The sequence below is a fragment of the Arachis ipaensis genome, chromosome B10 (genome assembly GCF_000816755.2).
Source record: "Arachis ipaensis cultivar K30076 chromosome B10, Araip1.1, whole genome shotgun sequence".
Lineage (NCBI taxonomy): Eukaryota > Viridiplantae > Streptophyta > Magnoliopsida > Fabales > Fabaceae > Arachis > Arachis ipaensis.
Window position 1 is genome coordinate 8460264 of NC_029794.2, and position 17788 is coordinate 8478051.

The 17788-nt window shown below is 32.3% G+C and overlaps 2 protein-coding genes and 1 long non-coding RNA gene across 3 annotated transcripts; all 3 read right to left on the reverse strand.

Moving 5' to 3' along the window:
* Positions 3601-3965, reverse strand: LOC110267658. Its single transcript, XR_002355514.1, has 2 exons — positions 3791-3965; positions 3601-3701 (listed from the first exon to the last, which is right to left on the reverse strand). It is a non-coding gene; the product is annotated as an uncharacterized LOC110267658 (long non-coding RNA).
* Positions 12403-13172, reverse strand: LOC107620065. The gene is made up of 3 exons (XM_016322286.1): positions 13048-13172; positions 12840-12933; positions 12403-12738 (listed from the first exon to the last, which is right to left on the reverse strand). Exons 1-3 carry the CDS (start codon positions 13170-13172, stop codon positions 12403-12405), a joined length of 555 nt encoding a protein of 184 aa, XP_016177772.1.
* LOC107620066 lies at positions 13206-17139 on the reverse strand. Its single transcript, XM_016322287.1, has 11 exons — positions 17034-17139; positions 16675-16732; positions 16309-16494; positions 16142-16234; positions 15793-16055; positions 15475-15723; positions 15148-15240; positions 14287-15026; positions 13810-14092; positions 13429-13696; positions 13206-13332 (listed from the first exon to the last, which is right to left on the reverse strand). Exons 1-11 carry the CDS (start codon positions 17137-17139, stop codon positions 13206-13208), a joined length of 2466 nt encoding a protein of 821 aa, XP_016177773.1.

Sequence of the window (17788 nt, forward strand, 5' to 3'; positions counted from 1 at the left end):
GTTGCTCTAATAGATTCCTAAATATCCATGTGTACTATGTTAAACAAATTTTGTGATTTGGACATAGTATTTGAAAATGATAATCTTTTTTACTTGGCATAATGGCATGAATCACATAGGTTATAACTTATTACACTTTGTATTATGTAAAGATTAATAATCTTGTTTCATTACATTTATTCTGTCATGTGGCAAGTGACCAAGTCTGAGATGCCACAATGTGCTTGTGTAGTTGTGTTTATTTGTGAAGTGTGTGCTGAAAGTGTAGATGCATAAATGTTACTAGCGTGATAATTCGTGCAATGCACGGGGTTCATGTAATTTAAAGGTTTTTAAAAGAAAAATATTAAGAATATAACTAAAATATATTCTATAAAAATAGATATGTTGTATTAAATTTGGATAATAACAAAATTATCACTACATTAAAATAAAACAATAGAATACAACAATTATTCAATATGTCAATGAATGGTATAACATGTTTTCTAAGATAATAAAATATAATAAAAATTGTTAAACACTAAAAAAACAGAAAAAAAGTCCAACAGAGATGTAATTTACTATTATGTATAATCTTAAAAACATAGATTGTTAAGATACCTATTGATAGCAAAACAAAATATTTACAACATATATAAATTTGTTCATTAATCAAAAAACAAAATGTCCAAAATAATTTAACATATAGTTCAAAATATCTATCAAACAGAGTTATACCTAGGAGGCCTAACATCGTTGAATCGACAACTCTATCTAGCGGTTAGGTAGCGAGTCGAGTTTCAAGGTAATCTTGTCCCCCTCTTTAAATTGTATACTCTACAACATTCATTCCACCCGACCCCAAACTTCCATTCTTCATCTCTTCCTCCACTTTTCAATAAGTGGAAAAAGAACACATTCTTCTCTACATTGGAACGTGGACCAGTGATCGTCCAAATCGAACCATCTCCAGATAGTTTAAGATATGCAGCAAATTTCGAAGGCAGATACTGCAATGAATAATCCATACTTAAGATAAACATAGTATTTTCATACACAATGAATAACAGATTTAGGAAGAATATTTAATAAGCTTGCAAGAAAAAAATAAAGAAATCACTCTTTTGAGATCAACTTATCAGTCTAGATTGACCCAGATCCGAAGCTGTAATGGTCTTTTGATAATAAACCTCTGGAGTGTATCTGATTCAGGATATTTTAAACATGTTAGTCACCACATTAAAAAATACCGATCTATACCATGATATTAAAATCTAAAACACAAGAAAAAAAAAGTTACATTTAGCATTACCCATGGTCAGACAATTCATTTGTCTCATTACTTTGTTCGTTGACCTCCATTGATAAAGTGCTTCCACCACACAAATTTATGGGATTATGTAGATTATTCCCTTCCAATGTCCCATCTTCATCATTGTTTTCATCACCGTCTAATGAAAATTCATCATCAGATGGTTCAGACCCAGATAGAACCATCACATAAGGTGATGAGTCCTCATCAATCCTGGTATACTTTATGTGGAATACTCTTGATACGTTATCAAGTGTCTCTGGGTCCATTAGCTCAGGCACATATGAGTCAGGATCAAGGTGAATTTAGATGGGCTGGTTGTCGTGATTCCACAATGAAATAAAAAAAATTCCGAAACCGACATACCTAAATTGAACAGATGCCCCTCTATTGATAAAATAGAAAGATCTAATCTGTTCAAATGAGGTGTCAGTTATAAGCAACTGATCATTGTTTTTTCTCAGCTCCAGCACTAAACAATTACTAGCTCATCAATGACATAGAACATTGTCTCTAATTCTTCGCCATGAGTTGAAACAAAAGTTGGGGGAAGAGCTCTCTCACCCTATATTCAATTTTCTTCCTAAAGTTAATTCATGTCTAACAAAACTTGCTAAAAATGCATCACATAATATTACATAATCATTTAGCAAAGAGAGGTATATACACATTTAAATCTACCATTATTACCAACTGAGCAACACAAGAGAACAATAATCACGTAAATGAACTGGTATTATAATGAGCATCACAAAAATATGTAACTAAGTAAAAAACACATATTAGGTCTTTTTGAATGTCCAGGAAAAAATACTAAAATTTTGAAAGAAAAAATGAAAAAGAAATTGCTGTTATCTTGATGAATTCTGAAACCAAAACATCTATATAAATATTGAATCATGTTTTCATGTATTAATAAATGCTGAATTTTCAAAGTCACTATCATTATATGTATAATTAGTAAATATTATATTATTTATTTTGAATAAACATTGATAATTTATCAAAATTAATCTTTTTAGAGTTGTTGTAGTCTACACCCATTTCAAATTAGAAAGATCAGGAACTCAGAGTTAGCTAATCAAACTTATCTAACAGGCAAAAGAAACTATCAAGAGGAGGAAAGTATAAAAGACCACTAACTGAATATAAATTAAAAACAAACCATTCGAAGTTAAAGATTTAACCCACCTCTTTAATCGGTTAACATGCATGATATAATATTCCATAATATATTTGGTTACCTGGTTATTGAAAAGGTAAAATCTGAAAATTCATTCTTTTCCGTTGGGCCAATATTCTTGGGTTGCTAAAAACCTTCTATTAGCACATAATGGTATCATTAGAGGTTAAGATTGAGACTTTTAACTAAGAAATCAACTAACTAAGTATACCAAAAAAAGAGTAACAAATTAAAAGCATATTTATGAAAAATACCCAAGAAACCATTTTGGAAAGCTACTATACAACATATTTTAGAGATTATGACAAGTTATGAAATGTGGCCCACATATAAATGAAAAGCCAATAAAATTAAATTACAACATGAAAAATATCTGAGAAAGAATTTAAAAAAAAACTATAGATGGCATAACATCGATATTTAATTGACATTAACATTTTCACAAGTTAATGTGAAATATATTGAATGGAAAAGTAGATGAGACTTCAATAAAATTGAAAATGCAGCAAAGAAAAGATCTTCTCTAATGCTCAGCACCATACCTGTTTGGATCTTCTCTATCGGCATGCATCGCCATTCAGTCTTATGAGATAGATAGACTTCGTATAAAGATTCGAGAACAAACAAAAGATCTTGTCTCTTACTGCAAAATAGAGTATTATAATAAAGTAAACCCTAATAGGAGATTTCAACAAATTCAAGAAAAACAAGTGACACAGAAATGAACATAAAAAACGGTATCCCTTTTTCAAATAATTCGCTTTTAAAGATAGTAGAGCTCCCAATAACAATAGGCTTTGGAGATATTTCAATTGAAGAAATCTTGACATCCTAGTTTGATTCTTATCAGCATAGATTTTAATGACACCATTTTCTTGAGACCAAACAGGAAAAAAAATGTACAAAGAAGAAACAAGTATGCTGTCCCAAAAGCCCCTGTGTAAACGGTATAGTCTCTTGCATGCTTCCCACTTGAATTCCTTGTCTCCTTCACTACCTGAACACACTCACAAAGAAACCAAATCACCCAAACAGTTGGTGAGAAAAATGAAAAAAAAACTATCACAATTGAAATAGTTTATACACAAATAGGTCAGAAGAAAAATTATTTAATTTAACTTTCTTGCAAATTTTCTGACCCTATTTCCATTTTCAGTAGAACTGGGTTGCAATTTCATATCCAAAACCAGCTGCATTCTCAATTGATCTCTTATACATCTTCCTCTACCAACAGATTACATTATAAAAATTAGTAAATTAGAATTCTATTTGAAACAAAAGCAAACAAATCATAGAAAATACGATGATGATACCAATTCTGTTATGAGGAGTCGTTCGAGACAGAAAACGTCGATCGAAGTCGGTAACTTTGATGCACAATGTACCCAGAGAGAGAAAACTGGGATAATCCAAGAAAGGATCCAGAAACACAAACTGGATGGGGATAAAGAAAATTGGGTTGACGGTGGTGACGGAAGAATCGGGATGACAACACCCACAAAGAAGATCGAGGCAGGAAGGCAAGAGTGGCAACAGCTAGCAAAAGGAGAAAAGAGAAAGGTAGGGCTGAGGTCTCGGTAAAGAAGGAGAAAGTTATGAGGAACTTGAGTTCTGATGTTTCAACCCATTGAGCAGCGAACAAGGTAAGTAAACCAAAATAAACTAATACTAAACATTCCAACATTATTATAGTGGATAAGATTAATTCAATATTATTGTAATTAAAAGGAAATAAAACCAGCAACAATGAAGGTTAACTTCATATTTAAATTTTAATTTCAAATGTTATAAATTTTTAAATGAAGACAACATATATATATTTTTTAATAACAATTAAATTTAACCTTAGCTTGAATACATTTTAAAATGGCAATGAAAACCATTTTATTAACCAGGATTTATATCTTTTTGGCGGATTATCATTTTTTCTTTTTTTTTTTGGGTATTGATTAATAATTAATTAATTATTCCACCGGTTCATTTGAAATTGATAAAATAAACGTTTATTTTCTTTTGTTGTAATTAAAAAGAAATTTCATTAAATACATAAATATCATAGTTATATCTATATTAGAATTCAAAACATACTAAGTATTACAAATCAAACAACATTTTAAAGTAGTTTCTGAACATATTAAATTAAAAAACATTCAGATCCTCCACAGCCTCATGATCGCTTTCACATTGGCTAAAAGCATCTTCAACTTGAGGTATAGAATCAACCAGAACATGAATCTGAACAAAATTAAAATCCTCTCAGTTATTGATCTTTTTAAATACTAATAATTGAACAAATTATAAAAACTATACAACAGACCTTATGCTCATTCATCTCAGCAGCAACCTCAAAAACATTAATAACAGAGGCATCATCCCAAATTTGTTGAACAATATACACAGATCGATTCATCTCATAACCCATAGGCCTAGCATCAACCATGAATACAACTTTTTTGTGCAAAACACTTGAAATGAGTTTCAATGGAACAACTTTGCAATAAGATCCCTAAAAAAAATACAAAATAGTTAACAAATAGCATAATAATAATTTATCTTTTCCTTAGGAATGTCAAAATATACAAACTAACTATATCTATATCTATATACTAATTAAAACCACAATTGGATGATAACCTGATTCAACTCTGGGTGATTATCCAAAAAGCTCGAGCATCTTGTCTTTATTATTTGCACGACCTCACGATCTTTAAGAACAAATATATCGTTGCCATTTGTATGAGACACTACAATCTTTAAGCAGAATCTTGAAAACCATGAGAAAACAAGGAAAATTTTAGTAAACATTGAAATAATAATTAGTTCCCAAAACAAAATAAAATTAAAGAACAAAACACCTTGGGACAGCATCAATGCATTGAAGCTGACATAGATCACATGATAAAATATTTTTATTAGCTGACACAAGAAAACAACATAAACAAGTTGAGAACCACCACTTATGATTCTTCAAAACAGATGATATAGTTCCCAGAATAAAAATGAAACCACCCTGCCAGCAAAGAAAAAATGATTACAGCATTTCAAATTTCAAATAATTTACAAAACTATCATTCACTAACTTTTCAGCATATCATATAACAAGAATAACAAAAACGAATGATCTAAGATATTTTATTGCAAATGAGGAAAAAAAATATACGTTCTCAGCATCAGAATAGCAGCGATTAGGTGAAATAAGATCAGTAATAATATCTTCAATAGTTTCTGATTGAATAGAATTATCACACACTACTTGAGTCTTGTAATCTTTCCCAGTTGCATACTGCAAATAGGTGTCATAGATTGGTGAAAAAATGGGACCGTGAAGCCTTGCCTGGAATAATTTGGTTTGAATAAGTATCCGATGCATAGATTCAGAAAAAAATAAAAAATTACATGAACATGTTCTAATATAGGGTGAGGAATCATACATTGATATAATCATCGGTTGCAACTGGTTCCGGATTATGACTAAAGACATTTACAATTTTAAAGCACCCGGAGCAATAAAGATTAAATGAAGTTCGCTATGAAAGAGTTCATACTGCAAGCACATTAGGATCAACAGGAAATTCTTCTTCTATCCTGAAAAATGCTTCAGAACATGTTTTTTCAAATAGTTTTGTTGCCGCATTATCAAGCAGAACAAACAAAACAGCATACCCACCATGGTGAATCTTTACCCGAATCCCATATCTAACACAATTAACAACCAAGAATAACAACTAAAACCAAGAAATCTACTTAACAACACAAATAGTTGTGCATAACAAAGAACAAACAAAAAATCCAAAAGATTGATACTTAATCTATTCCATAATAGAGTTATATATGAACCTTACTTGAACATAACATGTTCAATACGTGAACCACAAGCATCACAAAGGTAGAGATCCTCATGCTCAACAACGGCATGACCACATACACATGAGTAGTACCACCAATTTGGTTCATCCATAACTTCCTTAATTGTCCCAATAACAAAGTAATGACCATCCTGTAAAATTTTAAAAACAATGATATATTGTAGAATAATGATTAACAAACCAGATTACGAAACTCGACACACATGTTTAATAAATTCAAGTTTAAGTATTAAATGGAGAGTTTGCCAATCTAAAATAGTACCCTGTTATCTGCATGAAGATCTTGAATATTACTGATCTCTTTGCCATTGAAATAATCACCATCAACTTTAGAAACTAAACATCCAAGCTCATTAGTCACAAGTCTTGAGAATCCATAACTGGCTACACTAAATCTACATACAAGATACAATAACAAATCTTCATAAAACAAAACATATACATCAATACCAACAAAATAAGCATAGCAGGTTGTAGGTTTACAATTTTTTTTATCACAACTAACCTGCTTAGGAACTCAACAGACTCAAGAATGCCGGGATTAATGAATAACCTAGAGACATTTATCACATTCTGCAAGATTACCCCACCTGCATGCAAGAATCCTACTTTATTAACCTCAAACCATATTTAAATTAAAAGATAAAAAATAGAAAAGTAAATATTAGAGTAAAAATTCGATGAATATGCCTGAAACTAACCTTCAATTGCTTTGATTTTAAAAGACTCGAGGACAATCAGCGGAGATCTTGGATATTTTTGTAAGTTATCATATTCTAACAGATCACAAGCATTTCCAAATACATTGCATTGTACCTTTTTGCTGAACAAATAAGTTTCAAAAGATCAAAAGGATCTAACTATATATTTATTGTTATAAACATAAAGACTGGAACAAAAAAAAGATAGAATTAATAGAAGCTAACTACTGATATGGGAGAAAGTCAGTGAGATATTACCCATCAGTAAAAACTTCTAGCACAACTGCTTTGATCAGCTAGCCATATGATGCTACATCTCTTTCTTTTCGAACACCAGTAATGATCCCAACAAAATCTAATAATTAGATTGAAACATATACAAATTTGAATCAGAAACCACACTTTTAAAACATAATACTATGATTCTAATAGGGAAGAGCAAGAAACTTGTATGAACCAATGAGGAAATCATTGTCCTTTGTCCTTTGATCAATTTCATCTATTGATGTAAAACACAAACCCGAATGAGGTATCCTTAGAGATACCACAGAAACAACAGAGGTCTTGTATTGGAACAAAAGTCTGAACCGATGTTTTGTCGCTCTGTTCAAACCAGTGTTTGGTACAACTGTAAAATGGGTCATCAAGTACACATCTCCTTCATTTGGAGAGACAGCAAAATTTGGTATAAGCTGATCTCTAATGGTTGTTTGGATCTTGTGTAACTGCAGTTGAAAAAAAATGCTTCATATTTTGAATTTATTAACTTATTTAGGTATCCAAATAGCATAAAAACATTTGATTAAAAAAATAAAACAACAAAAAGATATCACTTTGCAACCAAAAAAAAATTCCCTTCTGCATATTTAAAAAAAAAAGTTGCAACAACTTAAAGAAATCCTAACATCAAATAAAACTGACCTTCTCATCCATTAACACCATATGCAACAGATTTTGAGAAGGATCCAAAGCAAGATTCTTGTGGTATCACAACTTCACAACTTTAACATGCACTTTCCATGATTCTCTTCACGGAGTGATTTTCTCCACCAGATCAACATGATTATTCATTCCCAATATATATAGGATAAGAACACCAAAAAGAGAAAATATAGAGAGAAAAATTCAGAACTAAGATGAGAAGATAAACAGATGAATTGGAGTTATAAACTCCTGAAGTTAACAAACGCTAAAGCTTACAATGTAAGCTTCACATATGGGACAGAGATAGACTAATAGGCATATATGGATTGATATGGCTACACACATCATTTAGGAAGATATCACAAGTAACCAAATACTCATGGGAAAAGAGCAAAAATAATATGGGAAGAGGCCTCTTCCAAATTACTAAATACCTAACATATATAGTTGATTTGACAATTCACAATAAAGTAAAAACAAAATTTTATCAGTCAACTATACCTACCACTACAGTTAACTTTAGTCCAATAGCACAAAGAAAATTATATAATTTATAATGAGCAAACCCCCCAACAAGAAAATTATTTCACACAAACACCAAGAGCGTTGACAAACCCCAATTTGACGGTTTGTTTTGTATTGATTTTTGGAGATTTTATCACCTTTTACCCATATTTATTCAAGAAATAGCATGGTTTTGTATATTCTCCTTTAATTGTGCTTGAATGTGAAAACATGCTTTTTAGGACTCAAAATAGCTAAATTTAATTCACCTTGATTCTATTAGATGCCTTGATATGTTTGTTAAGTGATTTAAGGTTTAGGAGGCAAAGATTGGATCAAGGGAATGAAGAAAGAAAGCATGAAAAGTTGGAGAACTCATGAAGAAATGGAAGAACCGGAAAGCTGTCAAGCCGACCTCTTCGCACTTAATCGGCCATAACTTGAGCTACAGAGGTCCAAATGATGCGGTTTCAGTTGGGTTGGAAAGCTAACATCCGGGGCTTCGAAACGATATAAGATTTGCCATAGTTGCTACACGTATGGTGGAGCGCACGCGCAAAGTACGCGCACGCGCCGTTGCTGCCACCTAGTTCACTTAAAGCAAAACGTGGCCAACGAATTCTAAAGCCTTGTGGGCCCAATCCAACTCATTTCTGATGCTATTTAAGTCAAGGATTGAAGGGGGAATGAGATACTTTTCATACTTTAGAAGTTAGTTACCATTAGTTTAGTTTTAGCTTAGTTTAGTAGTGAGAGTTAGTTTCTAGAGAGAGAAGCTCTCACTTCTCTCTAGAATTAGGATTAGGTTTAGTTCAATAACCTTAGATCTATATTTTAATTCATGCTTTCATCTCCTTCTACCTTTCAATTCCTTGTTGTTACATTCATTCTTCTTCTATTCTTTTGTTATAATTTCCTTTATGTTGTTCTTATGTTTTGTTGTAGATCTACTTTTGCTCCTTCTATTTTCTTTCAATTCAATTAGAGGTAATTCATAATAATTGTGTTCCTTTTGATTGTTGTTGTTAATTCATTGCCATAATTGTTGTTAGATTCTATTTTTGTTATCAATTTACTTTGCTTTTCTTTTATGCCTTCCAAGTGTTTGATGAAATGCTTGGTTGGATTTTAGTATAGATTTTGTTCCTCTTGGCTATGGTAGAGTAATTAGTGACGCTTGAGTTATCTAATGTCTTTGTTGATTGATAATTAGAAGTTGCTAATTGATTTAGATACCACTAAAGCTAGTCTATCCCTTGGGAGTTGGCTAGGACTTGTGGAATCAAGTTGATTCATCCACTTGACTTTCCTCCATTATTAGAGGTTAACTAAGTGGTAGCAATGGACAATTGTGGTCACAATCGAGGAGGATAACTAGGATAGGACTTCTAATTCTCACAACCTTGCCAAGTGCTTTTTAGTTGTTAGTTTATTTTCATTGCCATTTACTTTTCATGCTTCTTATCCAAAACCCCAAAATAACTCATAACCAATAACAAGACACTTTATTGTAATTCCTAGGGAGAACGACCCGAGGTCCAATACTTCGGTTTATAAATTTTAGGGGTTTGTACTAGTGACAAACAACTTTTTGTATGAAAGGATTAGTGATTGGTTTAGAAACTATACTTGCAACGAGAATTCATTTGTGAAATTCTATACCATCAAAAATCCAATCATCAAGCACAAACATAGGAGAGAACCATTGATTTACAAAAATAAGTAACAATGACGATGATTAAATCAGAAACCAAACAATTCAAAATTAAAGGATGAATCCAGAAAAAAAGTAACAATTAACACACACAAAAAATGAAACTGGAGAAGGAATCGAGAAAGAGATTGAAAAGGAGGAAAATGGAACGATAGCCCACATATACCTCTTGAACGGTGGTGGCAACGTCTGCTATCCAAAACGGTAAAATCGAGATGGAGAATGACGTATGATGGAGACAGAGAGACAGAGGCACATTGGGGAGAAGGAACAGACGCGACGAATAGAACAGGACCCTCATAGTAGGATCGAATGGAATCGCAGAGATACCCATAGCTTCTGTGCATGTGGCCAAAGCCGAGGAGAGAAGCCGAAGCCTCAATTGAGGATGGGGGTGGCGACATGGTGTGTCCGATGAAAATTGGGTTAGGGATGGAGGAGATGGGGTGAGCTAGTAACGTGGTTTAAGGATCCATAATCAAGTGAAACTGATGAATTTTGCAAAAAAAAATTAGAATAACTCATATTATCTCACTTTAATTACGTTTATGCTTGGATTGAGATGATTATATTAATAAAAACAAAATCTTGCAACCAAGTGTTGTTAGACTAATAGTAAAAAAAATATCAATACTTTTAAATATTTAATTTTTTAATTGTATACAAATTCAATGTATTAAAAAACCATCAATTTTATCCACTAAAGAAGAGGGTATCTTTTAAATGAGTACAACAATTATGTGCTTATAGAATATGCCATATTTATATAGACCATTAGATTATATTACACAGAAATCAAAAGTTAATATAAAAGAAGAACATGGATAAACTCTAATAAATACATAACATTTTAATTTAGTGCATAATTAAGTACTTTAAATGTCAATACTCTAATACAAAATCTTTTCTAATACAAAGAATTTGTATCAAATTTAAGAGTGAAATAATATTAAACTCGTCCAAAATTAGTTTGAACTAAAATATTAAACATCAAATTAAAATTTGGCCTAAATATTAAAACCAAAATAATAATAAAAAAATAGAAGACAAAAGGCACCAAGAAAAATTGATATATAAAACTTGGATGATCATTTTAAAATAATTATGATTGATGATATTTTTTCTTAACGGGTAACTATTAAATTATTTATGAATAAATTTTTACGTGTTCAACTATTAAAAATTAAATTAGAAAGGTATATTCTAACTTGTATTTTCTTATTTCTTACAAATTATGTAAACAGGTGCCAAGGAAAATTGATATATGACATTATAAAAAAGTTACTACTAATAATATATAATACTTAAATATATATATTAGAAATAACAAAAATAAAATAAAATTGTATGGATAGAGTCTAATTTAGATTAAAATCAAATTTTTTTATGACAAATTAAAATCAAATTTGTATTGGATTAAAATGTATTTATGTATATATATACTAATATATATTCTATATTTATAAAGCGTATGAATACTCTTCTTTCATCATGAGTAATAGCTCAAATGGCATAGACTCCCTATACTCAATTAAGAGGTTGCGGGTTCGAGTCTCCTATCTTTCCAAATTTTAGCCGATGAGTAATAGCTCAAATGGCATAGTCTCCCCATACTCAATTAAGAGGTTGCGGGTTTGAGTCTCATATCTTTAGTAAAAAAAAAAAGAAAAAGAATACTCTTCTTTCATAACGTCCTTTGATTTTCATTTAATAAAATCTAATGGTTCATAAAAGATGGTGCATCTAGCGCACACAAAATGCTTAAGACGATTTTAGACATACCCCAAAGAAGATGTCCCTCTCTAAAGAAAACATAGACCAAAACAAAACTATAAATTACATAGATAAGATTGGAAAATATAACAAAAAACTACATTATATCTTATCAAAAACTTACTTAAATACAACGTTTTCAGTCCTGGTAGGATCAATTAATCCTTCATCACAAAGTAAAATCTTAAGATCATTTCTATTCCTAACTCGGGAAAGAGCTACATAAAGTTGACCGTGACAAAACACAGGACGACGCAAGAACAAATCGACTGTTGATAATGTCTGACCCTGGCTTTTATTGATTGTCATCGCAAACGACAAAGAAACTGGGAATTGACGGTGTTGGAATTTAAATGGTATAACCGTATCACTAGGAATCAAATTCATTCTAGTGATAAAAATTTTATCCCCAACATTGCTACCAGAAACAATATCTGCACCGATCACTTTGTCCCTAGATCTTGCACAACAAGTTGAGTCCCATTACACAAACCCCCACCTGGATCAATATTCCTCAACAAAATAATAGACACACCTATTTTCAACTTCAACGAATGATTAGGTAGACCAGAACACCTAATATGATTCAAGAATTCAACATTTATCCAATCAACATCAACATCAGAATAGGCATCACTACCACATATCGAATCAGTACTGAGATAATTTTTCTCCTCACCGGACAACAAGTCAACTATATAATTGTTTATCTCTTCAACATTCTCGACAGTCGAAGCCAGTATTGGCCTATCCTGGAAAAAGCTTGGATCACGAAAATTCTGAACCAAATTTGGATAGATTGTATTTACAATATCTTCGGATTTTCCAAAACAGGAATGATTATATCAGAAGGAATATCAAAAAATTTTTTATCATTGACCATAGTTCCACATCGACCTTCACCGATTTGAAGTATCCAATCTGAAAACGACCTTAACTCCTGAGCAGTTGATTGTTCCAATCCACTTGCTAACCTCATATTTTTTGTCAATCGCAAAACTTCACAGTATTTCCAGAGAACAGAAGAATTTATGGAAGCCATCACAATCTCAGCACGAGAACCTTTTGGAATAACTGGCAACACCTACCTGAAATCACCACCAAGAACGACCACCTTCCCACCAAAAGGTAAATCTTTATTCCTATCAGAGACCAAAATCATTATATCACGCAATGTCCTATCGAGCGCTTCAAATGCTAATTTGTTAGTCATCAGTGCCTCATCCCAAATAATCAAATCGGCCAATCAGACTACCTCAGCTTTTGGACTATCTTTCTTAATCCGATAAACAGTGTCTTCAGTCAGCTCAACAGGAATATTGAACATAGAATGCGCCGTATTACCACTAGGTAACAACAGAGAAGCAATACCACTAGAAACAACGTTTATAACAATCTTTTTCTCAGATCACAATCTAGCTGACAAAACTCTAAATAAAAAAGTTTTTCCAGTGCCACCGAACACGTACACAAAAAAGAATTCATGCCCCTTATTCGAAACACAATCAATAATTTTATCGTAGACCACCCTCTGTTCTTTATTTAACTTTAAGATATTCGAAACAGTATCATACTGCAACTCACGCAACAACATCAAATTGCTAAATAGAGAGACTAAATAGTTATTAGGAACCGGCATGCTAGCATAATTTCTCAATGATTTTTCGTTACTCTGCAATAGTTTTTCAATCTCCAACAAACAAAATGTTTGCAACTCGTCCTGACTCATCGTTAGATCTACGTTTAACGATAATTAATAAATATTAGCACCATAATATCATTTATGTACTGTGTGTGTGCGTGTGTGCCTGCCTGCCATATAATAAATTCATCATGAACAAAATTCTTACCGGGATATTGCAGCTCATGTCTTCTGCGATAAAGAATATCAGCAGACAAATAAGCACAAGTTTGTTCCCAAACTGCTAGAGGTCTTCCCATGGAACCAGATAGCAATAACATCACAAAAATCCTCCTTAGCTGTGCAGCTGACGCTAACTCGGCGACTTCTTTAATAGCAGAAACATACTCCTTATCATCTATCAAGAATCCCATGGCGAAACATGCCTCTTGAACTGTATCATAAGTAACACCATTCACGGTTCTTATACTTCGAAAACTGGTACAACCTCTCTGCACATTCAAAAGCATCCGCATGTAGAAAAGTTCACCAGATGAGGGATGAGCGAAACTCAATCTTCCAATTGAGAATCCCCTCTGTCTTGGCTTCTACTCCCTGCTATTCGAACAATACACAAATTTGCCTGGATATTCAACATATGTTAAAGACCGCCCCTCCGCGAACCGCCTGTTGGCCATCATCCAACCCGTAACATCGTCATCAAATCTTTGTTGCGCAAATAAACATGAGTAGTGATATCAGCATCATCGAATACAACATGTTGCTGGTTCGGCAAGTGAAAAGTCAACCTCTGTACCGATGGCCATCTATGATGAATATCATAAGCAAAAATTCTCCACATCGATTCAGACGGTAATAAATAACGACAATCGTAATACTGTTTGATCTCATCAACCACTTGAGAAGATTCACCAACATCATATGTTTCTCCAATAGTTGCAGTCACCCGATCCGGACCCTTATTGACATACTTAAAAAGATACTTAATGACGTTTGACTTGTTACAGAACTCAAGATTTATGTGAGCTTGATATTTTATTAACAGTAGTGGATTATAGGGCACAACAAATCTATTGTCAATATCAACATCATTGATCTTCACTGTCACAGCCATATTACGACGTCTATATATTGGATACCCATCTTCATCAAAGCTCGTTTGGTCAACGAATCTTTTCGGATAAAATTTTGAGCACTTACCATCTTTCATGCAAGGAGAACTCGGTCTAAGTCGACTGCAGGAACCATGGATCATGTACTTGGTGACGACATTATAAAGAGATGGAAATTTCTGGGGATTGGGTAGCTCGGCATAGATGAATTCATCAACAATTTCAACACTTTGTAAGTTGCTTTCCCCGTTAAACCAAAGTAACATGTGTCCATGCGGTAGACCTCTTTTTTGGAACTCAATAGTATACATACCTAAAAAATATAAAAACATCCTAAAGAAGCCAGACAACTACATGTCCGAAGACAACAGACAGAAATTGAAATGCTAAGCGAGAAAATAACATACATGCATTAAGTGGACCAAAAAACACACCTTCCTTGAGATTGCTAAGGAGGCACTTCAACTTGGCATGAAAGACACGACAAGAGATTTTAGGACGATCAGCAATGGGAATTCGCTCTCGCTCTGTGAATCATTGAAATTCAGGCCAATTTGGATTACACATAATAGTGAGAAATAAATCTGGATAGCCAAAATGTTTACAAATTGCCATGGCATCCTGGCAACGGTTAAACATATAACGTCTACCACCAGTGAAGGAAGAAGGCAAAATGATTCGTGTCCCAATTGAAGAAGCTTCATCATCGCCACGACGCATAGCCTCCTCTATTCCTTAAAGGACTTCTCCTCTAATTATACTTTGCTTCATTCTAATCTCATACAACATTTGGGACTCAATCATGGTGAAACAATCAACAACAAATTGTTGAAATAATCGCCTACACTTGTGAATAATTCCATCTTCGTGCTCCCTAATCTGGAGACGAAAACATATGAATTCCCTGAGGGAAACCCTTGTTCTCCTTCCAGGAACATATTCAGGCTGTTCACCTCGATAAGCAATGTTCAGCTGGTAACGATCCTCGCCATATGGAAACAACAAAGGAACTGTAAGGGCCAATACAGAGCATGAGTTTCATAAATACGTTGCAATCAAAATCGCCATATGGTAACCACCAGTAAATCGAACAATAATGTCACGACTATGATCCGACGAATCAAAATCTCCAACAATCAAAGCAGCAACTTCATCGCAAGAGGGAGCACTGTAAATTCTTCGATCAACCTTCCTTTGCGAATACAACTTCAAACAGAAGATCTCAGATGGATGACACTGATAGAATTCTTTGACTCTTCGAAATGACTGTGCTATAAAATTATGAGTATCGATCATTTGCATCAACTCAGTTATCAATTTTTTATCTATCTCAGATGTTTGCCTAAAAAAAATATACATTAACCACAAAAATATATTTAAAAACCACACAGAATACAATTATCATATATTTTGATACATCATTATTACCAAAAAATGATTAATAACACATTATAACGGGAAGAAAAACACAATATAACTATGAAATCACAGCTATAAACCTGTTTTCCAATAGAAATAACACTAAAACATCAGGAAAATACAATAAAAAGACTAAACAACAAAATTTCAAACACACATACCCAAAGATTCGCTACCTATGCATTATCTCATGCTGAGTGTCGTATATATATAACTGCGCAAATTTAGGCTTCTGACCAGCATCTGGGAGCAAACTTCCAATCCGATGATAATTTTGACCAGTTATTATAAACTGCGGTGGACCCCTCCCATCATTCACTGAATCCAATACCTTACCACCAAGAGACGTGAAGGCAAACATACTGTTATAAAATCAAATATTTTTTTGGAAATACAAACTCTTGCTATCATGTCCGTTAATCAAATTATATAACAAATCTGGGGGCTTTCGGAGATAAGGTAACTGAATTTTTCCTTTTGAGAAACAAACAATAAAAATAGGATGATTAACTGTAGAGTCTCTTTCAACACGTTCTAATAACCAAAAACACGCGCCACAGATTGAACATTCATAGTTAGGATTACCAACATCAAGGCAACCTGGTAAAGATAAACGGGAAAAAAAATATGCACAACAATAAAAGAATTTCATCTCAATTATATGACACGAAATAGATTCAACATAAAATGAATAAACCATTAGCATACAGATATAATATAGACTAAATACTTGACTCCTTTAAATTTTGTCAAAAAAACATATCATAAAACACTACTTCTATTTTACACTGACTGAATAATATCTCATCACAGAAGCACAATGGAGTCTCTTAGCACTAAGTAAATAAGAATTCTATTTTACTATTAGTGAATAATAGATAATTTAAGAAAGAGAGGGTACCTTGTATCTCACTTTGCAAGAATAAAGGATGATCAATAACAGAACCAACTTGACTGAATAAATTTATCGAAAGATCATATATTTCTGATTGGTCTATATCATCCATTTTGATTTAAAATAACACAAGCTCATGTAAATATATATTCGACAACCAAATATAAAAAAATGATGAAATAAGAAATCAATTAATTATCTAATAATTAGCATGCAAATTGAACATTAAAAATGTAATAAACTATGAAAACCAATCAAAATTAAACATTGATTTATCAACTAACTAAATATGACTAAAGCTAAATGCACATTCAAGAACAATTTGATTTTTGTTAACATTAGCAAAATCTTTGTTTCATTATTTTAATCACTCATACTAATTGTCAAGGTTCAAATTAAATAATCTAAATTACTATTAGAATTATTTTATATTTTTTAGACTTTAATGACTCAATTGGTCCATAGACTTTTGTAAAATTTTTAACCAAGTGCCAATATTTTTTTTTACTTTAATTGAGTCGTTGCACAATTTTTTTTCTTAATTGGCTACCAAGGCTTTCTTTTTCTTTTAATTGAATTCATGCACCATATTTTTTGTTGTAAACATCTCCTTATACAATTGAGCAAATCACTATCAAGAGAGGCCTAATTGAAAAAATTTAAAAAAAAAAATTTGATGGACAGAACTGAAAGAAAAAAATTTTATATGAAACTAATAGAAGATTTCAAAAAATTAGAGGGACTGGCAGAGTAATTAAATT

Coding starts and splice junctions, on each gene's coding strand:
- LOC107620065 (XM_016322286.1), bottom strand. CDS start 13,172: ATGACTAACAAATTAGCATTTGAAGCGCTCGATAGGACATTGCGTGAT. Junction 12,934..13,047: donor GTTCTTGGTGGTGATTTCAG/GTAGGTGTTGCC, acceptor AAAAAATATGAG/GTTAGCAAGTGGATTGGAAC. Junction 12,739..12,839: donor AAGGTCGATGTGGAACTATG/GTCAATGATAAA, acceptor AATTTGGTTCAG/AATTTTCGTGATCCAAGCTT.
- LOC107620066 (XM_016322287.1), bottom strand. CDS start 17,139: ATGGATGATATAGACCAATCAGAAATATATGATCTTTCGATAAATTTA. Junction 16,056..16,141: donor GTGTTATTAATCATTTTTTG/GTAATAATGATG, acceptor TATTTTTTTTAG/GCAAACATCTGAGATAGATA. Junction 15,027..15,147: donor CCTTAGCAATCTCAAGGAAG/GTGTGTTTTTTG, acceptor TATATTTTTTAG/GTATGTATACTATTGAGTTC.